Below are 17988 nucleotides of genomic sequence, written 5' to 3'. Positions count from 1 at the left end.
TATCTTCAAGGTCAAGGTCACACTTTGAGTTCAAAGGTCAAAATGGCCATTAATGATCTTGTCCAGGCCATAACTATGTCGTTTATGGTCAGATTTAAAAATTATTCGGCACAATTGTTCACCATCATTGGAGGGTGTATCTCGCGAAAGAATTACGTTGATATCTCTAAGGTCAAGGTCACACTTTGAGTTCAAAGGTCAAAAATGGCCATAAATGAGCTTGTCCTGGCCATAACTATAGCGTTCATTGTGAGATTTTAAAATCATTTGGCACATATGTTCACCATCATTGGAAGGTGTGTTGTGCGAAAGAATTATGTCAATATCTCCAAGGTCAAGGTCACAATTTGAGTTCAAAGGTCAAATATGGCCATAAATGAGCTTGTCCGGGCCATAACTATGTCGTTCATTGTGAGATTTTAAAAATCATTTGGCACATTTGTTCACCATTATTGGACGGTATGTCACAAGAAAGAATTATGTTGATATCTCCAAGGTCAAGGTCACACTTTTAGTTTAAAGGTAAAAAATGGCAATAAATGATCTGATCTTGTCTGTGCTATAACTATGTCATTCATTGTGAGATTTTAAAATGACTCTGTACATTAATTTTGTTCACAGGCATTGGACGACGTGTCATGTGAAAGAATTCAAGAGTTCAAATGTCAAAATGGCTATAAATTATAATGGCATAAAAAAAATTATTATTAAAAAACGCCATAAACTAGATTCTCTTGTGAAGACAGCATGCAAAATAGTCAATGCGGCATGTGGGGGTATACGTCACGTCTGTGACAAAGCTCTAGTTGAGCCCAGATCTGTTGGTTCTAACAGATTGACTTACTAACAAACTCCATGGATACGGTCATCATAATAGCATTGAAGAAGGTTGGCTGTTATTTTATAAGTTTTTTAGTCCCTTTTTTGTCATATCAATGAGAGCAGTTTCTTCTTGGTATGCCAGTTTAACACCCATAGCGTAATACCATAATAACCAAACAGTTTCCTCTGTTTACTCCGGATTCTCACTTGTAACGGTCGATTAATTTAGTACTACAGCTATGTTATAATTTTACCAGCACATTTGCATGAAAATAATGCAATGCAGATTATTGGCTTGATCAAATAAATAAAAAGGCCCCCTCCCCCCAAAAAATTCTACTTATAAAAGCTGGGCTTTGCAGAAATTCTACTTCAAGTTTCACCAAACTGCAAATTTCTTTAAAGGCAGTTTATTAGATTAAAACTGTTACAAAAACAAAACTTAAACTGAAGACATTTTTGAGCACAGGGAAATCCTTTACTCTTCCAGAAACCTAATTAACCCATACCACTTATGTACATATTTTTACACATTTGTAGTCCCTTTGAAAGTTATATTTAATTAAAGACCTTTCTTACTAGATTCAAGTTTTAAAGGCTTCATTTTTCCAACCCTTAGATACTGATGAGCAGAAAACAGCATAAAACCTGAACAGACTGCGAGTTACTCGCAGGCTGTTCTGGTTTTATGCTGTTTGCACATAACCATTTCACTTTGCTTCTGAGTGGGAAAGGGTTAATTGTATGCATTGTGTCCCAAAGCAGAATTGTAAACATTGTAGAGTATGATGAGGGCAGGGAATTTGTTGCCAAGGACTTGAGGTTTGACAAGGACCAAGACGTCAATCTGTTTGAGATCACTATCCGAGTGCTGGGAGGCTTGCTGAGCTCCTACCATCTCACGGGCGATGAAATCTTCAAGGAGAAAGCCGTGAGTCGTGTGATTTGGAATGTTTTAGATACATGGTACATAAAGCATTGGTTGATGATGGTTGGAATATGTGAGTAAATGTGTATTGAAACCTGAGTAAATGTGAGTCAATGTGCATTGAGGATTGCATTACAGTGAGTAAATATGCGTTGAAACCTGAATAAGTGTGAGTAAATGTGCATTGAAGCCTGAATTAATGTGAATAAATGTGCATTGAAACGTGAATTCATATGACTGAGTAAGTGTGCTTTGAAACCTTAATTAATGTTATCAAAATGTGCATTGAAACCTTAATTAATTTGATTAAAAATGCATTGAAACCTAAGTTCATGTGAGTAAATGTGCATTGAAACCAGAAATAATGTGAGTAAATGTGCATTGAAATCTGAAAAAATGTAAGTAAATGTGCATGTAAACCTGAATAAGTGTGAGTAAATGTGCATTGAAACCTGAAATAATATGAGAAAATCTTAATTGAAACCTGAAATAATGTGAGTAAATGTTAATTGAAGCCAGAATTTAAGTCAGTAAATCTTATTTGAAACCTGAAATAATGTGAGTAAATGTGCATTGAAACCTGAAATAATATGAGTAAATGTCCATTGAAACCTGAAATAATGTGAGTAAATGTGCATTGAAACCTGAAATAATATGAGTAAATCTTAATTGAAACCTGAAATAATGTGAGTAAATGTGAATTGAAGCCAGAATTTAAGTCAGTAAATCTTAATTGAAACCTGAAATAATGTGAGTAAATGTGCATTGAAACCTGAAATAATGTGAGTAAATGTCCATTGAAACCTGAAATAATGTGAGTGAATGTGCATGTAAACCTGAATAAGTGTGAGTAAATGTGCATTGAAAACTGAAATAATAAATGTGAGTAAATGTGTGTTGAAACCTGAATAAGTGAGTAAATGTGTGTTGAAACCTGAAATAATGTGAGTAAATGTGCATTTAAGCCTGAATTTTTGTAGGTAAATAATCAACTGCGATCATTCATTTATGGGAGGAAGGGGATCAGTAAGGATAAAATATTCACATTGATACCGGTATGTGTCATGTAGTAATGTAGAATAAAAAACAATAAGTTGGTTAATGAATTTGATAATTTACCTACATAAATTCAAGCATAAATCTAAGGTTTTAGGACACTTTTCATGAATAGCATTGACAAACAGTGTACAGTCAATCTTGTTGATGCGACCACTTGAATTAAGCGACTTTTGTCTTATGCGACCATTTTGAATTCCCCCCGACTGTTTTTACTCTATTTTGACATTGTATTTAGCTGCTTTTGTCTTATGCCACCAGCTACTTCTGATTTCTGAGTATTTTGATGTCCAAATATTGGATTTTACGACCGCGTGGTGGTAAAATGTGAAAATCTGTTGATCGTTTAGGGACAACCTTGATCGCCGGTTTTGGTCAGTTTGACTTAATCAAAGTAAAGCCACTTCCTGTCAAGAAGCCATAAAACGACACTTTCTCGCCGATAAAATTGGCTTTCATTGTCTAACTCAACATGCTAAACCAATTGGTTAATAGCACTCACATAGCTCCGCCTTTTGAATGATTTACTGAGAACGATGGTGGAGTTAACAGTTAAGTGCACTACCCAATGCGCTGATATTGAACACATGGTTTACTTATGTTCAGTACCAATTATTTGCAAATGAAATTACTTGGCATAAGCTTTGAAATAATGAATACATTTGTCTCGGCTTTCCGCGAAAGGCCGAGTAATTCCGATATACCAAATTCCTGTACATTTCCTAAAAATGGCAAACGTAGATAATTGTGTCACAGAATTGGTCTACGAATTTGAAACTGACGATGAATTTACTTAAGTCCGGATTCGTCTTTTTTTAAGAGACCACTTTTGGTTACCCCCTTTTGTGGTCTCTTAATACAAGATTGACTGAACATATTTATTCATGACACAAAGATACCTCAAACCTTAGGTTTTACATGGTTGTAGGTGTCTGAAATATATTTACTAATATCCGGGAGATTTTACTCTTCCCTCGTACAACAAATTACATTGGTAAAATATATAACAATCTAAACAATGGCTTCTAAGCTCATACGTTGTTGTTATTGTTCAGGACAGGTTTGTTATCTGCTCCTGTGTTTCAGCTCTCCATCATGTACCCAGCACTCGGTATGTCAACCATTTAGAAAACAGCTTATGCAAAATGGGCCCTTACAACCCAGCACTCAGAATGTCAACCATTTAGAAAACAGCTTATACAAAATGGGCCCTTACAAGTATATGAGCCTTGTTTGGGAAAATGGTGCTAAATGCTTGTGCATAAAGCGTTGTCCAAGATAAGCCTGTGCAGTTAGCACAGGCTAATAAGGGCTGAAACTTTCCACCAACAATTGATTTTCATTTAGAAGAGACCTCTTTTTGACATAAAATGATATAAAAACGGAAAGTGTTGTTCTTGATTATCTTGTGTGAACTGCCAGGCACTTTAGGCACATGCATTAAGCCCAGTTTTTTTAGAACGAGGCTCCTATAAATATGGAGCAGTGAAATATTGTCATTGTTCTGTACAGGTTGACCTTGGGGATCGTCTGTTGCCATGCTTCAACTCTCCGTCCCGTGTCCCCTACTCGGACGTGAACCTCCGTACGGGGAATGCCCACGCCCCGCGCTGGGGCCCGGACAGCTCGACCTCCGAGGTCACCACCATCCAGCTGGAGTTCAAAGACCTGTCAAAGGTCACCGGTGATCCCAAATATAAGGTAGGCTGTATGAATATAATTAAGGCCAATCAAATATAAAGTAGGCTGGTAAAATATAAGGTAGGCCAGTCAAATATTAGGTAGACCGTGCAAATATAAGGTAGGCCAGTAAAATATAAGGAAGATCAGTCAAATATAAGCTAAGTAAGGTTAATATAAGTCAGTCAATAAAATATAAGGTTGGCCAGTCAAAGATAAGGTAGGTCAGTCAAATATAAGCTAAGTAAGGTAAATATAAGTCGGTCAATAAAATATAAGGTAGGCCAGTCAAATATTAGGTAGGTCAGTCAAATATAAGCTAAGTAAGGTAAATATAAGTCGGGTAATAAAATATAAGGTAGACCAGTCAAATATAAGGTAGGTCAGTCAAATATAAGCTAAGTAAGGTAAATATAAGTCGGTCAATAAAATATTAGGTAGGCCAGTCAAATTTAAGGTAGGTCTGTCAAATATAAGCTAAGTCAGGTAAATATAAGTCGGTCAATAAAATATAAGGTAGGCCAGTCAAATATAAGGTAGGTCAGTCAAATATAAGCTAAGTAAGGTAAATATAAGTCGGTCAATAAAATATAAGGTAGACCAGTCAAATATAAAGTAGGTCAGTCAAATATAAGCTAAGTAAGGTAAATATAAGTTGGTCAATAAAATATTAGGTAGGCCAGTCAAATTTAAGGTAGGTCTGTCAAATATAAGCTAAGTAAGGTAAATATAAGTCGGTCAATAAAATATAAGATATGTCAGGCAAATATAAGGTAGGTCAGTCAAATATAAGCTAAGTAAGGTAAATATAAGTCGGTCAATATAATATAAGTTAGGTCAGACAAATATTAGGTAGGTCAGTCAAATATAAGTTAAGTAAGGTAAATATAAGTTGGTCAATAAAATATAAGGTAGTCCAGTCAAATTTAAGGTAGGTCTGTCAAATATGGGCTAAGTAAGGTAAATATAAGTCGGTCAATAAAATATAAGGTAGGTCAGGCAAATATAAGGTAGGTCTGTTAAATATAAGCTAAGTAAGGTAAATATAAGTCGGTCAATAAATTATAAGGTAGGTTAGGCAAATATAAGCTAAGTAAGGTAAATATAAGTCGGTCAATAAAATATGAGTTAGGTCAGGCAAATATAAGGTAGGTCTGTCAAATATAAGCTAAGTAAGGTAAATATAAGTCGGTCAATAAAATATAAGGTAGGTCAGGCAAATATAAGGTAGGTCTGTCATATATAAGCTAAGTAAGGTAAATATAAGTCTGTCAATAAAATATAAGGTACCGTAATTAATCTATGTTTTCGGAGACTCTAAGTTTTCGGACACCCCTTTTTTTAGAAAAAATAATTATTTTTCGTGACTCTTAATTTTCGGACACACGAGTTTTCGTCCATTATTAATGTCTCTAAATTTTCGGACAGTATATTTTACAGCGCTATTTTACCAAATTTCTGTCCTGTTTTCGATATCTAATGACACTTTGATCATGGGGTTTTACAACCAGATTAACATCATAAAACATGGCAGGTGCATGCCTGAGGGCAACGGACCATTACATTTGCGTTATTGGGTAAATAACCTTGTAAACCGGTATTGAACAATGGTTTCGCCCGATAGCATAAGCGTTATGACAATTAACGGGGGTAGTGCCAATTAACAGTTCAATTATCTACCGCAATGGTACTCCTCCTAAGTAAAATAACTGTGGCAAATACTAAACGCTTCAAATTGTGATGCACCATATTGTAAGTTTTACAAACAATGGAAGGTGTTAGACAACAACTATCGGAAATGAACAAACAAGTAATTTATAGTTTGCTTTTTTATTTCGTTAATTACAGGTTCATACCAGCGAGTATCGGTACATCACATGCTCATCTTTGAACTCGTTGGTCAAAGTACAACCTTGAAGTAACTTTCTCTCAAATAAATTAAGCATTATCAAAAATTATTTAAAATGCAGTGCAAACATATATAACTGTAATTTGTACTATACGGCATGGTATTTTACAAGCGCGTGCTATTACCGGAAGTCGTTGATACAATTGACACTATTTTCGGACACATCAATTTTCGACTCTAAGTTTTCGGAAACCTGTATTTTGTGAATATTTTTCATATCTAAGTTTTCGGACACGAAAAAAATTAATTATTTTTAAGTGTCCGAAAACATAGAGTAATTACGATAGGTCAGGCAAATATAAGGTAGGTCAGGCAAATATAAGTCGGTCAATAAAATATAAGGTAGGTCAGGCAAAAATAAGGTAGGTCTGTCAAATATAAGCTAAGTAATGTAAATATAAGTTGGTCAATAAAATATAAGGTAGGTCAGGCAAATATAAGGTAGGTTAGGCAAATATAAGATAGGTCAGGCAAATATAAGTTGGTCAATAAAATATAAGGTAGGTCAGGCAAATATAAGGTAGGTCTGTCAAATATAAGCTAAGTAAGGTAAATATGAGTCGGTCAATAAAATATAAGGTAGGTCAGGCAAATATAAGGTAGGTCAGGCAAATATAAGGTAGTTCAGGCAAATATAAGTCGGTCAATAAAACATAAGGAAGTCAGGCAAATATAAGGTAGGTCAGGCAAATATAAGTCGGTCAATAAAATATAAGGAAGTTCAGGCAAATATAAGGTAGGTCAGTCAAATATAAGCTAAGTAAGGTAAATATAAGTTGGTCAATAAAATATAAGGTAGGTCAGGCAAATATAAGGTAGGTCAGGCAAATATAAGGTAGTTCAGTCAAATATAAGGTAGGCCAGTTAAATATAAGGTAGGTCAGTCAAATATAAGGAAGGCTAGTCAAATATTAGGTAGGTCAGTCAATTATAAGGTAGGCTAGTCAAATATAAGGTAGGCCAGTCAAATATAAGGTAGGTCAGTCAAATATAAGATAGGCCAGTCAAATATAAGGTAGGTCAGTCAAATATAAGGTAGGCCAGTCAAATATAAGGTAGGTCAGTCAAATATAAGGTAGGCCAATCAAATATAAGGTAGGTCAGTCAAATGTAAGGTAGGCCAGTCAAATATAAGGTAGGTCAGTCAATTATAAGGTAGGTCAGTCAAATATAAGGTAGGTCATTCAAATATAAGGTAGGTCAGTCAAATATAAGGTAGGTCAGTCAAATATAAGGTAGGTCAGTCAAATATAAGGTAGGTCTGTCAAATATAAGGTAGGTCAGTCAAATATAAGGTAGGTCAGTCTAATATAAGGTAGGTCAGTCAAATATAAGGTAGGCCAGTCAAATATAAGGTAGGTCAGTCAATTATAAGGTAGGTCAGTCAAATATAAGGTAGGTCATTCAAATATAAGGTAGGTCAGTCTAATAAAAGGTAGGTCAGTCAAATATAAGGTAGGCCAATCAAATATAAGGTAGGTCAGTCAAATATAAGGTAGGTCAGTCAAATATAAGGTAGGCTGGGCAATGATGAGTAAGGCTGATCAAATATAAAGTAGGCACGTAAAATATAAGGTAGGCCAGTGAATACAATGTATGTCGGGTAAATATAAATTTGGCCAATCAAATATAAAGTAGGCATGTCAAATATAAGATAGGCAAGTCAAATACAAGGTTAGTTGGTTAATAGAGTTAGGCTTGTAAAATATTATGTAGACCATGTGCAATATAAGGTAGTTCAGGTTAATATAAGTTAGGCTGAGGCTCATTTGTGACATTTTTAACAAATGCATTAAGCCCAGTTTAACCATAATGTGACTGATATGCTGCGGTGTGATTTTTCTTCTTTAAGTCTGATTTTTATGCTCCCCCTAAATTTTTGGGGGGAGCATATAGTCGCCGCTTCGTCTGTCCGTGCGTGTGTCCGTCCGTCTGGAACAATTTTTGTCTGGGCTATTTCTCAGCAATTAATGACCGGAATTCAATTAAACTTTATGGGAAGCTTCACTACCAAGAGGAGATGTGCATATTATCAGCCGGTTCTGGTCGGATGATTTTTCACAGAGTTATGGCCCTTTGAAATTTTCCATTAACTGTACATATAGTGCAATTCTTGTCCGGGCTATTGCTCAGCAACTAATGACTGGAATTCAATGAAACTTTATGGGAAGCTTCACTTCCAAGAGGACATGTGCATATTATCAGCGGGTTCTAGTCAGATGATTTTTAGCTCATCTATTTTTGAAAAAAAAATATGAGCTATTGTCATCACCTTGGCGTCGGCGTCCGATTAAGTTTTGCGTTTAGGTCCACTTTCCTCATAAAGTATCAATGCTATTGCATTCAAACTTGGTACACTTACTCACTATCATGAGGGAACTGGGCAGGCAAAGTTAGATAACTCTGGCGTGCATTTTGACAGAATTATGTGCCCTTTTTATACTTAAAAAATTGAAAAATTTGGTTAAGTTTTGTGTTTAGGTCCATTTTATTCCTTAAGTATTAAAGCTATTGCTTTTATACTTGCAACACTTACTAACTATCATAAGGGGACTGTGCAGGCAAAGTCATGTAACTCTGACTAGCATTTTGACAGAATAATGTGCCCTTTTATTACTTAGAAAATTGAAAATTTGGTTAAGTTTTGTGTTACGGTCCACTGTATTCCTAAAGTATCAAAGCTATTGCTTTAATAATTGCAACACTTACTAACTATCATAAGGGGAATGTGCACGGTCTGCACCCGCAAGGCGGTGCTCTTGTTTTCACAGAGTTATGACCCTTTGAAATTTTCCATTCACTGTACATATAGTGCATTTCTTGTCCGGGCTTTTTCTCAGCAACTAATGACCGGAATTCAATGCAACTTTATGGGAAGCTTCACTACCAACAGGAGATGTGCATATTATCAGTCGGTTCTTGTCGGATGATTTTTCACAGAGTTATGGCCCTTTGAAATTTTCCTTTGTACATATAGTGCAATTCTTGTCCGAGCTATTTCTCAGCAATTTATTACGGGAATTCAATGAAACTTTATGGGAAGCTTCACTACCAAGAGGAGATCTGCATAGTATCAGCCCGTTATGGTCTGATGATTTTTCACAGAGTTATGGCCCTTTGAATTTTTCTATAAACTGTACATATAGTGCAATTCTTGTCCGGGCTATTTCTCCCTAACTACTGACTGGAATACAATGAAGCTTTATAGGAAGCTTAACTACCTTGAGGAGATGCGCATGTTATTAGTGGGTTCTGGTTAGATGATTTATCTAGAGAGTTATTACCCTTTGAAATTTTTAAGTTGCTTAACCATCCATCGTATTAATTTGTCCAAAGTTATGCCCCTCAAGACGTTTCCTTTTATCTGAATATATAGTGCAATATTGCGACAAAAAAAACTTTGGGGAGCATCACCCGTCTCCTACGGTTTCTTGTTGGTGTGGATTGAGGGATGTTTGTCCTTAATATTAAAGTTATAGTTACAATTCCTGTAGAAATATATGCCTATTTAACCCTTTCCCCCATAAGAGGCAAATTTAAAATGGCTTTTGCAACCAGCATAAAACCAGAACAGCCTGCAAGTAACTCGCAGTCTGTTCAGGTTTTATTATTTTTGCTGCTCATCAGTAACTTAGGGTTGGAAATGAAGCCTTTAAAACTTAAATTTAGTATGAAAAGTCTTTAATAAAATGTAACTTTCTTAGGGACAACAAATGCATCAAAATACCTATCTAAGTGGTAAAGGGTTATAGTATCTAAGTGGTAAAGAGTTAAATACGTATCTAAATTGGTAAAAGGTTAAATACGTATCTAAGTGGTAAAGGGTTAAATACATATCTAAGTGGTAAATGGTTAAATATGTATCTAAGTGGTAAAGGGTTGAATACGTATCTAATTTGGTAAAAGGTTAAATACGTATCTAAGTGGTAAAGGGTTAAATACATATCTAAGTGGTAAATGGTTAAATACGTATCTTAGTGGTAAAGGGTTAAATACGTATCTAATTTGGTAAAAGGTTAAATACGTATCTAAGTGGTAAATGGTTAAATACATATCTAAGTGGTAAATGGTTAAATACGTATCTAAGTGGTAAAGGGTTTAATACGTATCTAAGTGGTAAAGAGTTAAATACGTATCTAAGTGGTAAAGGGTTAAATTCGTATCTAAGAAGTAAAGAGTTAAATACCTATCTAAGTGGTTAAGAGTTAAATACGTATCTAAGTGGTAAAAGGTTAAATACATATCTAAGTGGTAAAGAGTTAAATACGTATCTAAGTGGTAAAGATTAAATACCTATCTAAGTGGTAAAGGATTAAATACGTATCCAATACGTATCTAAGTGCTAAAGAGTTAAATACGTATCTAAGTGGTAAAGGGTTAAATCTGATCTAAGTGGTAAAGGGTTAAATATGTATCTAAGTGGTAAAGGGTTAAATACGTATCTAAGTGGTAAAGAGTCAAATACCTATCTAAGTGGTAAAGGGTTAAATACGTATCTAAGTGATAAAGAGTAAAATACCTATCTAAGTGGTAAAGAGTTAAATACATATCTAAGTGGTAAAGAGTTTAATACGTATCTAAGTGGTAAAAGGTTAAATATGTATCTAAGTGGTAAAGAGTTAAATATGTATCTAAGTGGTAAAGGGTTAAATACCTATCTAAGTGGTAAATTGTTAAATACTTATCCAAAACGTATCTAAGTGGTAAAGAGTTAAATACGTATCTAAGTGGTAAAGGGTTAATTCTGATCTAAGTGGTAAAGGGTTAAATATGTATCTAAGTGGTAAAGGGTTAAATACGTATCTAAGTGGTAAAGGGTTAAATACATATCTAAGTGGTAAAAGGTTAAATACGTATCTAAGTGGTAAAGGGTTAAATATGTATCTAAGTGGTAAAGGGTTAAATACGTATCTAAGTGATAAAGGGTTAAATACATATCTAAGTGGTAAAGGGTGAAATACGTATCTAAGTGGTAAAGAGTCAAATACCTATCTAAGTGGTAAAGAGTTAAATACATATCTAAGTATTAAAAGGTTAAATATGTATCTAAGTGGTAAAGGGTTAAATACGTATGTAAGTGGTAAAGGGTTAAATACATATTTAAGTGGTAAAGAGTTAAATACGTATCTAAGTGGTAAAGGGTTAAATACGTATCTAAGTGGTAAAGGGTTAAATACGTATCTAAGTGGTAAGGGTTTAATTACGTATCTAAGTAGTAAAGAGTTAAATACGTATCTAAGTGGTAAAGGGTTAAATACCTATCTAAGTGGTAAAGGGTTAAATACGCATCTAAGTGGTAAAGAGTTAAATACGTATCTAAGTGGTAAAGGGTTAAATACGTATCTAAGTGGTAAAGGGTTAAATACGTATCTAAGTGGTAAAGATTTAAATACGTATCTAAGTGGTAAAGGGTTAAATATGTATCTAAGTGGTAAAGGGTTAAATATGTATCTAAGTGGTAAAGGGTTAAATACGTATCTAATTGGTAAAGGGTTAAATACGTATCTAAGTGGTAAAGGGTTAAATACGTATCTAAGTGGTAAAAGGTAAAATATTAGCCTTACACTCAGTCCAAGGACGAAGGTCAGGAGCAATTCAAAATGCAATGTAGGTCAAGATAAGAATTGCAGGAGTGTTTGGTGATTTCTCTTCCTGTTAGCTAATTTACCATCTTTTAATTGCCAAGATTGATTTACAAAATTTATATTATCATTGCTATCTAATAGATAATATCTGTATTATCTCTTTAAAGCTGAAGAGTTTGTTGTGAAACCAAAAAGCTTGTTGGGTATTTTCCTACTATGAGCAGTTTCCAATATCAATTAACTGTATTATATGACATCTGTTTTTTATTTGCTATGAAATTTGGTACATGTAGATTGGTAAATGCATAACATTTTATTTATAATTGCGTTGTTGACTGATGGCTTGAGTCTAAAGATGGTGGTAAGGTAACTTGGTTCAAAAATACAAAATGTTAAGTAAAAAGAGAAAATGAGGTCACAATTAAATTCACAGGCAAATTGAATGCAGAAACATAGCATTTCTGTTATATTTAACACTGACATGAGACCTTTGGTTGCTATTTTTTGGTTTTTGATTTATTCTGAAATAAGTGTGAGGCTTGGCGAACCCTAATACAAGTTTAAACCCCAAATTGTTTGCATTGACCAATCCAAGGCAGTGATACCAGGTCTACTGTTTTATTGTTGGTGATCTGTTGTAAAAATTAGTTAAATCCTATTTATTTAAGCTCGATTACAAAGAAAGCTTAAGGCTTATTTGAAACGCTTTCCTGGGACTAGAACCAGTAATTGGTGTGTACGGGGGAGATCTAAAGAACGCTCCCACAGTGGGGATCGAACCCGTGACCTCCAAATCGCTAAGCGGACACCACTGCACCACGTTTTACCTGTTGTAAAAGTTGAGGATAAGAACAAGATTTTCTGTCCTATTAGAGTTTCTGGAGTTCAATTGTTTGCTATATGAGATTAATACTAGCCTTGCTATGGAAAAAAGAAGTTGAATGCATGTGCTTAAAGTGTCCTCCTAGTTTAGTCTGCACAGGCCAATCAGGGCTGACACTTTCCATCCCAACTGGATTTTTGCTCAGAAGATACTAACTTAAAAGAAAAAAATACCATTTGAGCAAAAGTGTCGTCCCTGGGACAACACTTAATGCACAGCTCATATGCTATGTTGTGATTTCTCCCTTTGTCATATTGTAGCCTCATTTTGAAAGCCAACTTTGTTGTATGTAAATCTGCTGATTTTTGGTGAACACACTAAAGAGGTAGGGAATAACACTCTCCAAGATCATTATTGACCAATACTATAAGGGCAAATATATATATATTTATATTAATTTATTTATGTCTGTTATATTTTGGCTCTATCTCTTTGTTTGAGATTAAATATCAATGTTTCTGTTATGTTGACAGGACGCAGTGAATGAGGTGGCTAAGCATGTCCATGATGAGCCCAAGAAGGACGGTCTCGTGCCAATCTTCATCAACGCTCAGACTGGCAAGTTGCGTAACTCTGCTACCATCAGTGTTGGAGCCCGTGGAGACAGCTACTATGAATACCTGTTCAAGCAGTGGATACAGACTGGAAAAACTGAGGACCAGTAAGGAAGTTGATTCAGAATATTTTTTACCTATATATTATATGATTTAAAACACACAGCATACCTAGTGTTTTTCCCAGGCCCTTTTTGTGTGGCACATGCGTGGCGCTGTGCCACGCAGCCTTTCTTAAGCGCCACTCTGCCCTTTTCAAAGGCAAAACCTGCCATGCGCCCTTATTGATAACATCTTAATTGCCCCTTAACCTAACTTCTAAGCCGACTGTATCTGAGTATGGCCCTAAGGCAGTGAAGATACCCGCGGTTGTGAATTAGTCATGTGTGAATAACCCTGTGTTAATATCAATGGACAATGTAAGTGACTTTGTTATACCAAGCACACTAATTGGTCTGTAATGTGTACACGATAAAATCATGGACAGTTACTACGGTGATTTTAAATGAAAACCTTGAAGCCTTGTGGAATTTGTACATTTCTTGCATTATTCAGTTATATCCACACACAAAATTTACTCGTTAATTAATAAAAAAAACAACACACAAGTTGTATCTTTATTGGTATTGTCTTTTAGAGATTTAAATGTTGAACAATAACTGAAATTACTAATTAAACAAAATGCGAATTGCATATTAGGCGGACATGTTATACGATTTTATGTTGCTATGCACACCTGTCATTTCATTTTAACAAAATGGCAGACTAAGCAGAGAATAAACCGTGACTCTCTGCAGAATTGGCAAATAACGATCGAATTATAACGATGGAGATCATACATTTAGAAGGGATAAATGAAATGCCTGTGATAATAAACATTGCATTAAACGTTTTAGATACCAACAACATATTTGTTATGCCCCCCTTCGAAGAAGAGGGGTATATTGTTTTGCACATGTTGGTCCGTCTGTCCACCAGATGGTTTCCGGATGATAACTCAAGAACGCTTAGGCCTAGGATCATGAAACTTCATAGGTACATTGATCATGACTGGCAGATGAACCCTATTGATTTTCAGGTCGCTAGGTCAAAGGTCAAGGTCACAGTGACTCGAAACAGTAAAACAGTTTCTGGATGATAACTCAAGAATGCATAAGCCTAGGATCATGAAACTTCATAGATACATTGATCATGACTGGCAGATGACCCCTATTGATTTTCAGGTCACTAGGTCAAAGGTCAAGGTCACAGCGACAAAAAACGTATTCACACAATTATGGCTGCCACTACAACTGACAGCCCATATTTCATTCATTGTATGTGTGTGTCCAAAAACTTTAAGCTTGGTTAAAGTTTGATTTCTTTTGCAATATCGAAGATAGCAACTTCATATTTGGCATGCATGTGTATCTCACTGAGCTGCATATTTTGAGTGGTGTAAAGTCAAGGTCAAGGTCATCCTTCAAGGTAAAAGATCAAATATCATTGTATTTTTCTTTCCTAAAACTTTAACCCATTTATGCCTAGTGGACTCTCCCATCCAGCTAAATTGGATCAATTTATCATGACTGGAAGATGACCCCTATTGATTTTCAGGTCACTAGGTCAAAGGTCAAGGTCACAGTGACAAAAAACTTATTCACACAATGGTTTCCACTACAGCTGACAGCCCATATGGGGGGCATGCATGTTTTGCAAACAGCCCTTGTTAGTAATCTACTCAGTGGATGTATGTCATGGAAACAAGTGTTTGCAAATTGTTGCATTCAGTTTACTCGAAATGTTAAAATATCTGATATTAGAAAATGAGATAATACAAACATTGTTTCACTTTTATGTTAGTAGATCTGTGTATAATCAGATTCATATGCATATATTGCTTTATTATGTTTGTCGTGCTGTACAGTTTACTGAAACAGCATGGAACGTAAATGGACATTGCAAGGTTAATATATTAATATTATTCAAAGTAAGTAAAATACACCAATTACCATTAAATGTGCTTGTTTATATTTTTATGTTTTTTCCCACAACTGCCTCTGATTACATGTTTTTACCAATACCAGGTATTCACGGAACATGTCAGGGTCCTCAATCTATCTCACGCTGCCGAATTTCGGCTGCAGTCCCTCACCTGAAAAGTATATTTTTTTCCCCCTAAAACTGATTTTTTTCCCCTCAGAAAATGTATAAAAAAATCAACAACAAAAAATCGCTGATTTATAGTTGAAAATTTCAATATATCACGGTCCGTTATATCGCTTTGTCCAATATAGACCTAAAAAAAGAAGTCTTGTTTCTGGTTACCCGACGACCCTGTTTTTTAACCGTCGACTCAAAAGTTTTTTCTGTTATAAAATCCGCATTCGAATTTAATGTCCAAAATTTACGCAACTGCGGAAAGCGCCTGGATTGTTCAGAACTGTTATTTTTGTTAATGTTTTGTTTCATTGGCATTTATTCTAATCAATAAATGCTTTATTCAAAATGCAGTCTACTTTTTCAAAGAATATTTATGTGTACAGTAATTTACAGATAAAGACAAAAGCTTTTTCTGTTACAAATTCTGCGTCCGAATTTTATGTCCGAAATTTACGCAACTGCGGAAAGCGTCTGAATCGTTCCACAGGGAAAAGTCTCGATTTTTTTACTATATACTATATATAGTATATATAGTATATAATAAAAATATCGAGACTTTTTCCCTGTGAATCGTTCAGAACTGCTATTTTTGTTAATGTTTTGTTTCATTTACATTTATTCTAGTCAATAAATGCTTTATTCAAAATGCAGTCTTTAGTTTTAAAAGAATATTTATTTGTACAATAATTTACAGAGAAAGACAATCTGGATCAAACATCTTCTTGTTAAGAACTATATCTGAAAGTTAGTACTATGTCGTCATGCATTTCACACTGCTGATACCTGAAAATAATGAAATTTTCATTGAGTTAAATATTCAAATAAGTGTTGTGGTAAGATAAAAAAACCTACCTACCGACACACATTTAAATTAGATTACTGTTATATAGTCATTGGAGTGAGTAAAAGACCACCTTTCTGTCTTACAGACTGTCACATATAGAAATATATGTATATAACAGTTAAACACAGTTGTTTTTGTTTTTTATAAAAAATTCCCCCATTTACAAAAATTTCCCCTCCCTAGGGCTGCGTACCCCATCCCCCAAAGTAGTATGAGGGCGCTGCATGTTTGCCCTTGTTTGCCTAAACTGCGCGTTAAAATGCCCTTTTTGAAAGAAATGCGCCATACCCCTTTGCCCTCCTGGGAAAAACACTACGTACCATCAGAAACACACAACATACCATCACAAACACACAGCAAACCCTCAGAAACACACAACATCCTTTGGCAGGCACACAGCATATTATTATAAGCACATATCAAATGATTTAAACTCACATCATTTCAATGAAACAGACGATATATCAATCGTCAACAGGAGACAGACAAGGCGTTCCATACTTTGACCTACAACCAATTATTGTTTGATGGTTTCTTGGGACGAAAGACACCTTTTGATTATTGGGTTAACAAGTCAAAGGTCACAGGGGCTCGTTATAATAAAAGTGCTTCCGCAAATATCTTTTGAATGCTTTCACCGATGTTTTTTAGCTCATCTATTTTTTTTTTTTTTTAATTATGAGCTATTGTCATCACCTTAGCGTCGGCGTCGGCGTCCGGTTAAGTTTTGCGTTTAGGTCCACTTTTCTCAGAAACTATCAATGCTATTGCATTCAAACTTGGTACACTTACTATCATGAGGGGACTGGGCAGGCAAAGTTAGATAACTCTGGTGTGCATTTTTACAGAATTATGTGCCCTTTTTATACTTAGAAAATTGAAAATTTTGGTTAAGTTTTGTGTTTAGGTCCATTTTATTCCTTAAGTGTCAAAGCTATTGCTTTCATACTTGCAACACTTATTAACTATCATAAGGGGACCGTGCAGGCAAAGTTATGTAACTCTGACTGGCATTTGGACGGAATTATGGGCCCTTTATACTTAGAAAATTGAAAATTTGGTTAAGATTTGTGTTTTGGTCCACTTTACCCCTAAAGTATCATAGATATTGCTTTCATACTTGGAACACTCGCAAACTATCATAAGGGTACAGTTAAAGGACAAGTTGCATAACTCTGGTTGTCATTTTTACGGAATTATGGCCCTTTTTTGACTTAGTAACTTTGAATATATGGTTAAATTTTGTGTTTCGATCCACTTTACTTCTAAAGTATCAAGGCTATTGCTTTCAAACTTCAAATACTTTCATGCTATCATGAGTTTACTGTACCTGGCAAGTTGAATTTTACCTTGACCTTTGAATGACCTTGACTCTCAAGGTCAAAATTAATAAATTTTGCTAAAATTGCCATTACTTCTTTATTTATGATTAGATTTGATTGATACTTTGACAAAACTACTCTTACCTGACAAACCACAATAGACTCCACCCAAACCATCCACCGTGCCCTCCCCCCCCCCCCCCCCCTCCCCCGAATCCCCCCCTATTTTATTTGTATTTTTTTTAAAGATCATCTCACAAATG

The 17988-nt window shown here is 35.0% G+C and overlaps 1 protein-coding gene and 1 long non-coding RNA gene across 2 annotated transcripts in view; both read left to right on the top strand.

The window, feature by feature from the left end:
• LOC127835664 (endoplasmic reticulum mannosyl-oligosaccharide 1,2-alpha-mannosidase-like) overlaps positions 1-17988 on the top strand; it is a 54699-nt gene that overhangs the window by 27368 nt on the left and 9343 nt on the right. The window contains exons 7-9 of the mRNA XM_052362102.1: positions 1605-1753; positions 4319-4507; positions 13337-13524. Coding sequence (XP_052218062.1) covers positions 1605-1753; positions 4319-4507; positions 13337-13524 — 526 coding nt within the window. The remainder of the gene's footprint in view (positions 1-1604; positions 1754-4318; positions 4508-13336; positions 13525-17988) is intronic.
• LOC127834635 (uncharacterized) lies at positions 5446-7219 on the top strand. The gene is made up of 5 exons (XR_008028032.1): positions 5446-5500; positions 5639-5717; positions 6703-6741; positions 6900-7014; positions 7073-7219. It is a non-coding gene; the product is annotated as an uncharacterized LOC127834635 (long non-coding RNA).

This window comes from Dreissena polymorpha, chromosome 6, assembly GCF_020536995.1.
Source record: "Dreissena polymorpha isolate Duluth1 chromosome 6, UMN_Dpol_1.0, whole genome shotgun sequence".
Classification (NCBI taxonomy): Eukaryota; Metazoa; Mollusca; class Bivalvia; order Myida; family Dreissenidae; genus Dreissena; species Dreissena polymorpha.
This window is presented reverse-complemented; position numbering and strand designations above follow the sequence as displayed.